General features: G+C 41.3%; 1 protein-coding gene across 1 annotated transcript; it reads right to left on the bottom strand.

Annotated features, from left to right (window-relative positions):
- Positions 1–8273: 8273 nt before the first annotated feature.
- On the bottom strand, positions 8274–8846 carry LOC138883156 (uncharacterized). Its single transcript, XM_070163816.1, has 2 exons — positions 8611–8846; positions 8274–8421 (listed from the first exon to the last, which is right to left on the bottom strand). The coding sequence occupies exons 1-2, from the start codon at positions 8844–8846 to the stop codon at positions 8274–8276; spliced, it is 384 nt and encodes a 127-aa protein (XP_070019917.1).
- Positions 8847–11678: the final 2832 nt, after the last annotated feature.

An 11678-nucleotide genomic window follows, 5' to 3' on the forward strand; every position in this document is an offset into this window, starting at 1 on the left:
AATAGGATATGTTGGGTTCATCCGCCCTCAAATAGGATATGTTGGTTTCAGTCTTTTCTTTACAACCAGGCGCCCACCTGAATAACGAGAGGAATACATTTCTGTCTTTTCATTTTTTGTTCTGGGTCACCCACCAGTATAATGCGGGAATACATTTCTGTCTTTTCATTTCTGTTCTAGGTCACCCACCAGTATAATACGGGCATATCATTTTTCATATCTTTACAACCAGGCGCCCACCTGAATAACGAGAGGAATACATTTCAGTATTTGCATTTCATGTTCCAGGCGCCCACCTGTATAACGAGAGGCATACATTTCAGTCTTTTATTTTAAGTGTTGAAATTGGGAGCCCGCCCAGATAACAGAGGCATACATTCAGTCTTTTATTTCAAGTGTTGAAATTGGGAGCCCGCCCAGATAATAGAGGCATACATTCCACGTCTTTAATTTTAAATGTTGAAATTGGGAGCCCGCCCAGATAACAGAGGCATACATTCAGTCTTTTATTTCAAGTGTTGAAATTGGGAGCCCGCCCAGATAATGGAGGCATACATTCCACGTCTTTACCCATAGGAGATGCATTTCCTCCTAAGTTTTAGTTTTACCCATAGGAGATGCATTTCCTCCTAGGTTTGTTTAGTTTCACCCATAGGAGATGCATTTCCTCCTAAGTTTCAGTTTTACCCATAGGAGATGCATTTCCTCCTAAGTTCAGTTTTACCATAGGAGACGCACTTCCTAAGTTCAGTTTATCATAGGAGACGCACTTCCTAAGTTCAGTTTTACCATAGGAGACGCACTTCCTAAGCAAGTTTTTACCAGTAGGAGACGCACTTCCTAAGAATAGTTCACCCATAGGAGACGCACTTCCTAAAATTCAGTTTTACCATAGGAGACGCACTTCCTAAGTTCAGTTTATCATAGGAGACGCACTTCCTAAGTTCAGTTTCACCATAGGAGACGCACTTCCTAAGTTCAGTTTCACCATAGGAGACGCACTTCCTAAAGTTCAGTTTCACCAATAGGAGACGCACTTCCTAAAATATTTCACCAGTAGGAGACGCACTTCCTAAGCAAGTTTCACCAGTAGGAGACGCACTTCCTAAGCAAGTTTCACCAGTAGGAGACGCACTTCCTAAGAAAGTTTCACCACTAGGAGACGCACTTCCTAAATCCATTGTACCAGTAGGAGACGCACTTCCTAAAAAGTTTCACCAGTAGGATACGCACTTCCTAAGTTTATTTCACCCAATAGGAGACGCACTTCCTAAGTTCAGCTTCACCAATAGGAGACGCACTTCCTAAGAATAGTTTCACCATAGGAGACGCACTTCCTAAAGTTCAGTTTCACCATAGGAGACGCACTTCCTAAGTTCATTTCACCCATAGGAGACGCACTTCCTAAAAATATTTCACCGATAGGAGACGCACTTCCTAAGTTCAGTTTTACCATAGGAGACGCACTTCCTAAGTTCAGTTTCACCGATAGGAGATGCACTTCCTAAGTTCAGTTTTACCATAGGAGACGCACTTCCTAGGTTCAGTTTCACCAATAGGAGACGCACTTCCTAAAGAACAGTTTTTCCCAATAGGAGACGCACTTCCTAAGCAAGTTTCACCAGTAGGAGACGCACTTCCTAAGATAAGTTTCACCAGTAGGAGACGCACTTCCTATGCAAGTTTTATCAGTAGGAGACGCACTTCCTAAGATAAGTTTCACCAGTAGGAGACGCACTTCCTAAGTTCAGTTTCACCAAAAGGAGACGCACTTCCTAAAAATATTTCACCGATAGGAGACGCACTTCCTAAGTTCAGTTTTACCATAGGAGACGCACTTCCTAAGTTCAGTTTCACCAATAGGAGACGCACTTCCTAAAAATATTTCACCAGTAGGAGACGCACTTCCTAAGCAAGTTTCACCAATAGGAGACGCACTTCCTAAGCAAGTTTCACCAGTAGGAGACGCACTTCCTAAGCAAGTTTCACCAGTAGGAGACGCACTTCCTAAATCCATTGTACCACTAGGAGACGCACTTCCTAAAAAGTTTCACCAGTAGGAGACGCACTTCCTAAGTTCAGTTTCACCAATAGGAGACGCACTTCCTAAAAATATTTCACCGATAGGAGACGCACTTCCTAAGTTCAGTTTTACCATAGGAGACGCACTTCCTAAAAATATTTCACCGATAGGAGACGCACTTCCTAAGACAAGTTTTACCAGTAGGAGACGCACTTCCTAAAAATATTTCACCAATAGGAGACGCACTTCCTAAGTTCAGTTTCACCGATAGGAGACGCACTTCCTAAGTTCAGTTTCACCGATAGGAGACGCACTTCCTAAGGAGACGCACATCCTAAGACAAGTTTCACCAGTAGGAGACGCACTTCCTAAGTTGATTTCACCAATAGGAGACGCACTTCCTAAGTTAAGTTCACCGATAGGAGACGCACTTCCTAAGAAAGTTTCACCGATAGGAGACACACTTCCTAGATCAATTGTACCAATAGGAGACGCACTTCCTAAGAACAGTTATCCCCAATCGGAGACGCACTTCCTAGTTTGATTCATTTTAAGTTCGACCATAGGAGACACAATTCCTAGTCCCGTTTTTGAAGTTTACCCGTAGGAGACGCACTTCCTAATCGAGATTTTATTCATAGGAGACACACTTCCTAGTTCTAATCACTGAAGTTTTCACCCTTAGGAGACGCACTTCCTAGTTTAGCTCATTCCGGTTCAACCATAGAAGACACACTTTCTAGTTTGAGTCATTGAGGTTTTTATTTTAGCAGACACATTTTCTAGCAAGAGTTTTGGTTTTACTCATAGGAGATGCACATCCTAGCCTAGTCTTTAGTTTACTCTCATCATTGCATCAGTAGTGTAAGTGAGTTACGATTTTGCTAATGACTCACAAATCTTCCCAGTACAAACTGGGTTAGGAAATTTTGTTTGTTTTGTTTGTTTTGATTTTCAGGGACCCGCCTGTAGAACGGAGGTTGTTGCGTGTCGAAGATAGAAGAAGTCAGGAGTCCTCCTGTAGAACGGAGAAACATTTTTCAAGATCAAGCAGTGACCCACTGGAAAGCAGAAGGTTACGACAAAAATCCCCAGCACTCAATCCAAGATAGAAGCAACAAGAAGCTCGCCTCAAGAACGCGAATCAATAGTCTGGGATGATCAACAGAAGCTGGTCACAAAAACAAAACAAAAAAAAACAAGAGAAAAAAAAAGAAGAAAAAAAAAAGAAAGAGAAGAGCCCAAAATCTGTATGAAGAACAAATGTGGTCTGCTCAAGAACTAGCACCTACAACTAGCAAGTATCAAGGTTCAGATCCAAAGTCTGTATGAAGCACCATTCAAGACTCAAGACCAAGTTTCAGAAGACTTAAGAGATAGGAATCCTTGTAACTAGTAGCTGATAGGCTTAGTTAGTCTTTTTCAGTTTTCATTTTTGTTGTAATGACAGGACCGCGGACCGGAACCTCAACGGAACGGCACCTCGATCGGCTCTTCACCTCGGTACACTCTACCATCTCTCTCATTCCCGAACTACACGTGGCCTGATTCCTGTATAACCAAGGATATGTAGGCAGCTCAGATACCAGGGCTCGGTCACATTCCCTCCCTTTCCTTAAGTGTAGTCCGTCCAAGTAATGGTCGGGTCAAAAACACGTCTAGTCGTTCTTTGTCGGAAAACTCTTCGTGTTTCCAGTCAAAGAGGGGCAGCTGTAAGCACGTGATTTTTGACCCTCCCCGGGAATTTTTACGCTCTTAGCTTAAAATATCTAATTTAGGACTAATATAGTCATTTTAACTATTTTTACTTTATTTCGGTGCAAAAAGAAAATTTCAAAATATATATATATAAATTTTAGTTTATGTATTTCACATAAACTTGAAAAAAAAATACAAAAATTGCACTTTATTTTTGTACTTTATATAATTTCGAAAATTACAAAAAATATAGTTCTATTAAGGTTTTATAGTCATTTTTAACTTTGAAAAATACAAAAATATTACCTCATATTTTATCTTAATATTTAAAAACGAAAATTACAAAAAAATAGTTTTATTAATATTTTGTAGCTATTTTAAACCTTGAAAAATATTTAAAAAGATATAGTTTTGTTTAAATACTAGTCTTATTTTTGGTAGTTATTTTGCTTACATAGGACTAGTTAAGCAACGTGTTCCTATTTCTCGGGTCCGGGCAAAAGAATAATATTCGGGTTTAAACTACCCGGTTTTAGGCCTAATTTTCGGACCTAGCCCATAATAAACCGTGTCCAGGACACGTGGGGAACCCCACCACGCGTGGGGGACATATGCCTCGAACCCCACCACGCGTGGGGCTCATTTTCATGGGCATTGCATTACAAAAACACGGACAGAATTTGAAAAGAGAGGAGGACAAACAAACAAGGACTTGAAAATTTTGGAAAAAGAGTACTGTGCATCAAAAACCCTACAAAGGGAGTACTGTTCCTGCTTCTTCTTCCTGAGGAAGAACCCACGACCAAACCCTTCTTCCCCCATCGCCCATAACCACCAGACCAAAACCACGCAAAACCCCCCGTCGCCAAGCAGTCCACCGGACCAAAACCAACTCAACCTCACGAGAACCAGCAAAAGCTTCCTCCACCGCATCTAGCCTCCGTCAAGCAGCGACTGCTGCTACGTTTCCATCTCGTCGTCGCTGCCCCCTCGCCGGAACTCGAGCAGCTGTTGCTGCGTTGTCAAGCTCTCCACCATGTCCGGCGACCATAACCCAAAACCAACCACTCTCTCACGTCCGAGCTCCAGCCATTAACCACTGCCCAAACAACCCACCCTACTGTCGCAACCAACACCCTCGTCATTTTCCAGTCGACAACCATCACCCCGTCACCATTAAACACTGCCCGTCGACCCCCACAATCGTCGACTAAACAGTCCGTCAGCTTCACGCCACTAGCCGAGCCGGAGTTCATGGAGGTGAGCTGCTCGACCTTGTGTTGAGGTCGAGTTCCAGTCCAAGGTCCAAAGGTTGAGTCGAGGTCTGGTGCGTCGAGTTTGTTCCGAGGTTTCGTCGTAGTTCTTCGTTCAGAAAAGTCCGGCTTAAGTTCCGTCGGAATCGTGTTTGTCGTCCTGAGTTGGCCGAGGTTCAAAGGTTAGTAAACCTCGATGTATTAGATAAAGGAACTTTACATTAAATGTTCGAAGATGCATTATATAAATTGATATGATGATTTTTTTTGCTTATATTTCACCGTATGCATTTTAGTTCATTTGTGTGTTATGTTATTATTGTTTACTTGATATCATTTGATTTAGTTGTATTAGTAGTCCTAAGACACAGTTTGACGTTGATTCGCTCGTCCCTTCGTTGTCTCAGTTTATTTGGACAAAATTAGTATTAGTACATGTTGTTACTACGCCCGAAACACTCATTCGCCTAACTTCTTTTATTAAATCTTGACAAGCTATGAGATTGTAGCGGTAAAGAAGCCGTAAGGTTTAGTATTGTTAAAGGCGTAAAAATGGCATCCGTTAAAAATATATATATAAAAAAATAATAATAAAAAAAAAATAAAAAAAAAAACGGGACAAGCTTCGCAAAAAAAAATAAAAATAAAAAATGTACAAATTGCGGGGCCCTCACAAAATATATGTATTAAATACTTAGATTCTGGGATGGGCCGTTTAACAAATTTCACGGCCCTCTCCAAAAATAATAATGCGCTAGTTGCTTTAGGCGCGCCTTTAATAATGCTATCTCCCTAAACTCGGGTGCACATTTATGTGACCCAAATCCAAATCTCAACGGAGTCGAAATATGTCTCTAGTCACGGGCGCATTGATTGTGGCGTGGCCCGAGATGCATTTCCATGACGTTGCAAATTCCTTTTAAAAATAAGAATGAGATGAGCCTCGCCGAATAAAAATACAAATTGCGGGGCCCTCAGTAAATACTTGTTTTAAATTACTTAGAATTCAGGAGGGCCGCTTAGTGAATTTCGTGGCCTTCCCAAAATAATAACGCGATAGTCTCTTTAGGCGCGTGTTTAATAATTTACTTTCTTAAGCTCGGGTGTGCATTTCATGCGACCCAAATCCAAATCTCAAAACATCAAATAAAATGCGTTCCGGATTGTGGGTGCATTTCATGTGACGCAGTCCAAAGACGTGTTTTAAGCGATGTTCACATTCTTGTAAAAATAACAATAATAAAGCGGTAAAAAGTTAAAATTGGCACATTGGTTCATATTGTATTTAAAATCAGATAATCAAGCCAAATATAACAGTTGAGCGACCGTGCTAGAACCACGGAACTCGGGAATGCCTAACACCTTCTCCCGGGTTAACAGAATTCCTTATCTAGATTTCTGGTACGCAGACTGTAATATAGAGTCATTCTTTTCCTCGATTCGGGATTAAAATTGGTGACTTGGGACACCCTAAACCTCCCAAGTGGCGACTCTGAAATAATTAAACCAATCCCGTTTCGATTGTCCTTTAATTGGAAAAAACTCCCCTGCGCCCTCGGGCGCGGAAAAAGGAGGTGTGACAATGGGGGGGCGATGCAGCCCCCACTTTATCCTGCTCATTATCCCCCTCCCCTGATGCCTCAGAATCCTTACTATCAGTTGAACTGGTTGACATTGCCTCTTTCCCAATAGTCACGTTGGAAGCTCGGAACATGGTTTCTTTCTTCACCTTGCCGTCTACATGGGGGTTTTCTGCTCCCCCTACAGCCCGACACAATCGAGTGACCAGAGATGGGGAAAAAAACCATATCTCCGTAGTGGTGAACAAATGAACATCTCCAAGTGAATAACCTCGACCACATCAAAATCATGACATTCATAAAGCACCAAATCAAAGCAGCTTGCGGTCTATTGACTTCAGTGGTGCTGTGGGATGGCTACAGTCGACTGTTAATGACGTACAACCAACAATTTCCTTCAAAGGTGAGTGAGGATGAGTGCAACTTTGATCCCTCAGTAACCCACGCTACCGCCTTGTCTGGTTTACAGATAGTTTGGAAAAACAATTCCCATTGTGTGGGTTCTCACTTGTAAGAGTGATAGTAATCCATATCCCTAGTAAATGCAAGCAAACGATACACTCCCCTAATATCTTCAATCGAGGCATTCGCCCTTTTTGGTCGCACCATGTAAACGTGATCCTCATGTTCGGGACAGTTGGCGTAGAATTCCCTTACAAGTAACAAGTTACCATCCCCCGGCTCCTCGAAGAAGATGTCGAGCCTGCGCCTAGTCAGATCCCTAAACATATTAGGGCACTCAGCCTGGAGGGAACCCTTATCAACTCTCCATTCTGGTACCGACTTTCTAATACCATTTTCAACAAATCGGTCTTGGGGATCTCTAGAGACAAATCGGGTGCTATCAAACTGCCCTGAACTGGATGATGCCTGTCCCTAGGACGAACCACCGGTAGTGCGTTTCTTCTTTGAAGATCTCATTGTACCTACACCACAACTACAATTATCAAAAATCAGCGGAATAGGTGACCCAAGAGTGGTTACTCAGACTTCACGCACCCTCTGGGTCACGATTTATACTATAAAGTTCATTGGGGCAATTCAACAAACACCTCATGTGCATATGCCCCCCCAATGTACCAAAGGACCCAATTAAACCCTCATTTCTCACAACTCAACAATATTTTTCCAACCCAACCAACCTAATCTCTTCACATATCACAATTGTATCAACAAATACACCTCAATATGAGTATCTAAAATTCTAAATTCTTACAACTATAAAATAAGAAACAAAGAATGAAAAGGAAAAGAAAAAAAACAAAATAAAAGAAACTAAAAGAAGAGAGTAGAATCATAGACTTACTTGAGAATCTTGTGACGATCTTAGATGGAAGATTGGGTGAGTGGAGAAGAGGGAGAGGGGGGAGGGTTTTTTTCTTTTTTTGTTGTGTTGTGTTATGTGTTGTAAAGAGAATGAGGTAAAAGAGAAGATGGGGAATGCAGAAGGGGGGGGGGGGTTAATTAAAAAGAAAAAAAACTAATTAAAAGGGGGGTGAAGAGAAAAAAAACAACAAAAAAGAACTTACCTAACGTCGCCTAATCCGCGGACAGAAAACTTGTTAAATTCGCGGTCGTGGATTAGGCATCCAATGTTTTTGAAAATGTTTGTACCTACCTCTGGGATACTTACGTAACTCCGAAGAATACAACAAATCAATGGATTGCCTTCCATGAAGCGCCTAATTTAACGTCACGGCACGACGCAGGCTTTGATCATCACTCCTCATTCGTGTACTGGGGCTCTTCCAAAGTTATTACCACTCTATCCCCTTTTTCTTCAGCCATGCCAAGGTAATATTTCAGCCTTTGCCCTTTCACCGTGAACTTATTTGTCCCATCTTCTGATTCAATCTCCACAGCTCCACTTAAGAATATTTTCACAACTCTGAAGGGTCCTGACTATCGGGACTTCAACTTACCCGGAAACAATCTCAATCTCTAGTTGTATAACAATACTAGATCTCCGGGTTTGAAGTTCCGATCTAAGATGTTCTTATCATGCATTAGTTTCATCCTTTCTTTATATAGTCTAGCACTCTCAAATGCCTGGAACCTGAATTCCTCGAGCTCATGTAACCCAGTGATTCTGATGGTGCTTGTTGTCTCCATATCCAAATTCAAATGTCGCAATGCCCAAAGTGCTTTATGTTCGAGCTCTACCGGAAGGTAGCATGCCTTTCCAAAAACAAACTTGTACGGTGACATGCCAATTGGAGTTTTGAATACTGTGTGGTACGCCCACAATGCATCATCCAGCTTCTTCGCCCAATCAGTCCTTGTTGCATTCATTTTTTTTGTAAGGACACTTTTAATTTCCCTATTTGACACTTCAACTTTCCCGCTCGACTGTGGGTGATAAGGGGTGGTCACCTTATGACGAACTCCGTACTTTTCCAACAGCCGTGCGAACGCTCTATTGCAAAAATAGGTTCCACCATCACTGATTATAGCTCTCGGGGTGCCAAAACGTAAAAAAGATGTTTTTCTTTAGAAAGCTTGTTACCCCTTTTGCATCATTGGTTGGGAGAGCCACCGCTTCGACCCACTTGGAGACATAGTAAACCGCTACCAATATATATTTGTTACCATACGAGCTGATGAACGTCCCCATAAAGTCGATCCCCCACATTTCAAATACCTCCACCTCTTGAATGGTAGTCATCAACATCTCATGACGACGAGAAATGTTGCATGTCCTTTGGCATTCATCGCAACTTTTGACACAAGCGTGGGCATCCTTGAATAGAGTTGGCCAATACAACCCTGATTCCAATACCTTAGCTGCTGTCCGAATTCCTCCAAAGTGTCCACCATATGGTGAAGCATGGCAAGCCTGCAAAACAGAAGGTTGATCTTTCTCGGGGATACACCTCCGGATCATGTTATCAACACATATCTTAAAAAGTAGAGGTTCATACCAATAATAAGATTGACAATCACGGAAGAACTTTTTCTTTTGAATTGAGGAGAAATCATAAGGTACAATACTGCTTGCTAAGTAATTAGCAATATCAGCATACCATGGCACCTCCTCTATTGTCACAACAAGTAACTGTTCATCCGGGAATGTCTTTGTGATATCTTCAACTTCCATTCTCTTTTCTGCTCCTTCCAACCTCTAGAGGTGGTCTGTTACTTGATTGTCCGTCCCCTTTCTGTCATGGATTTCTAGATCAAATCCTTGTAGCAAAAGAACCAGAGAATCAAGTGTGGCTTTGACTCCTTCTTTGCTATCAAGTACCTAATTGTTGCATGGTCAGTATAAACAATAACTTTTGAGCCAATTAAGTACGACCTAAATTTGTCGAAGGAAAACACTACATCGAGTATTTCATTTTTCGTGACAGTGTAATTAAGCTGTGCACCATTGAGCATCCTACTTGCATAGTAAATTCGGGTGCATCATCTTGTCTTTGCGTTGCCCTAAGACTGCTCTTATAGCATAATCACTGGCATCGTACATGATCTCGAACGGTTGCTCCCAATTGGGTGCAGTCACCAATCTCTTTTTCATCTCCTCAAAGGCCAACTTGCAATCATCAGAAAACACAAAGGGCTGGTCTTTTTCAAGCAACTTACATAAGGGGTTAGCAGTCTTGGAAAAATCCTTAATGAACCGCCTATAGAACCCAACGTGCCCCAGGAAACATATCACTGCCTTTACCGAAGTGGGTGGCGGCAGCTTCTCAATCACATCAACCTTGGCTTGGTCAACTTCAATTCCCTTTTTGGACACTCGTTTCCCCAACACTATTCCTTCTTGTACCATAAAATGGCACTTCTCCTAATTCAGCACTAGATTTGTCTCCACACATCTTTTGAGAACTCTTTTTAGGTTGTGAAGACAATCTTCGAATGAATCCCCCACCACGGAGAAATCATCCATAAACACCTCCATAATATCCTCAACCAGGTCAATGAAAATGGCTAGCATGCACCGCTGGAATGTAGTTGGTGCATTGTAAAGTCTAAAGGGCATTCTTCGAAAGGCAAATATGCCATACGGACAAGTGAAAGACATTTTCTCTCTATCTTTTGGGGCTATCAAGATCTGGTTATACCCCGAGTATCCATCCAAGAAACAGAAATGGGATCGCCCAGCTAACCTGTCCAACATCTAGTCAACGAAAGGCAAAAGGAAATGGTCCTTCCGAGTGGCTGTGTTCAGTTTCCGATAGTGTTTAACCAAAAAAGGATATTTTAGTCAAAGCTTGATTTTAGAAGAACACGGGTTACTAATAATCGAAAGAGTGTATAAAAGGAAGTAATTTAGATAACAAGAGAGTAATCAAGAGAAAAATAAGTAAACCAAAGTTTTATATCAATAGTATTTCGTGTCCTTACAATTGATCAGATGTCCCCCTTTTATAGATATCTTGGGGATATACATTTTGCCTAAATCATAATGAGGCTATTATGAGTAATTAAAGACATTTAATGCTACGTTACATAATCATTATATTTAATACAAATTCTCTAACGTATTCCACATTTAATGCCTATTAAATGCCGTATCTGCACTCTTTTCTATTGTCAGATTCATTCCTTTTGATTTTTAGACATAAATGACTTAGATAGGTACGAGTGCTGGGTTATTTGTATTCCTACCTGTGCCTCTTCCTCTGCTATTTGCTCGTATCTATTGCAACTCGTGCCTCTTGGCTAGTTGTAATTCTTTGACCATTTGACCAGTCTACGTGTTTCGACACGTCACCTTTATATTTAAATACAATTTTTTCCAATACAGATAGTCCCCCCACTTTCCATTTATTCATCAGTTGAATATTTGGGAAGTGGATTTCATTAAAAGAGAATTTTTGTCACCATTAATGCTATGACAAAATTGACGCTTCAATTGTCGCTTCCATTTAATGCTCCATACCCGTGTCTTTTTTTCATTAGTTCTGCAGTTTTGCAGCCCTTTTTAAGGCTTTTTACAGCTCCACTATTCACGAAGTGCCAGTTATCATTATTATGGTCCTTCCATCACTGCACTTTTACCTTTGGCAGTGGCGTACTAATATAAATATAACTTCTCTCCTTGTCTTTTACCACATAAAGCTTATTGAATACTTAATCCCTCACATTCTCCTCCTTCGCCATGTCTTCACCAAATCCTAA

This window comes from Nicotiana sylvestris, chromosome 12 (assembly GCF_000393655.2).
Source record: "Nicotiana sylvestris chromosome 12, ASM39365v2, whole genome shotgun sequence".
NCBI classification, from domain to species: Eukaryota; Viridiplantae; Streptophyta; class Magnoliopsida; order Solanales; family Solanaceae; genus Nicotiana; species Nicotiana sylvestris.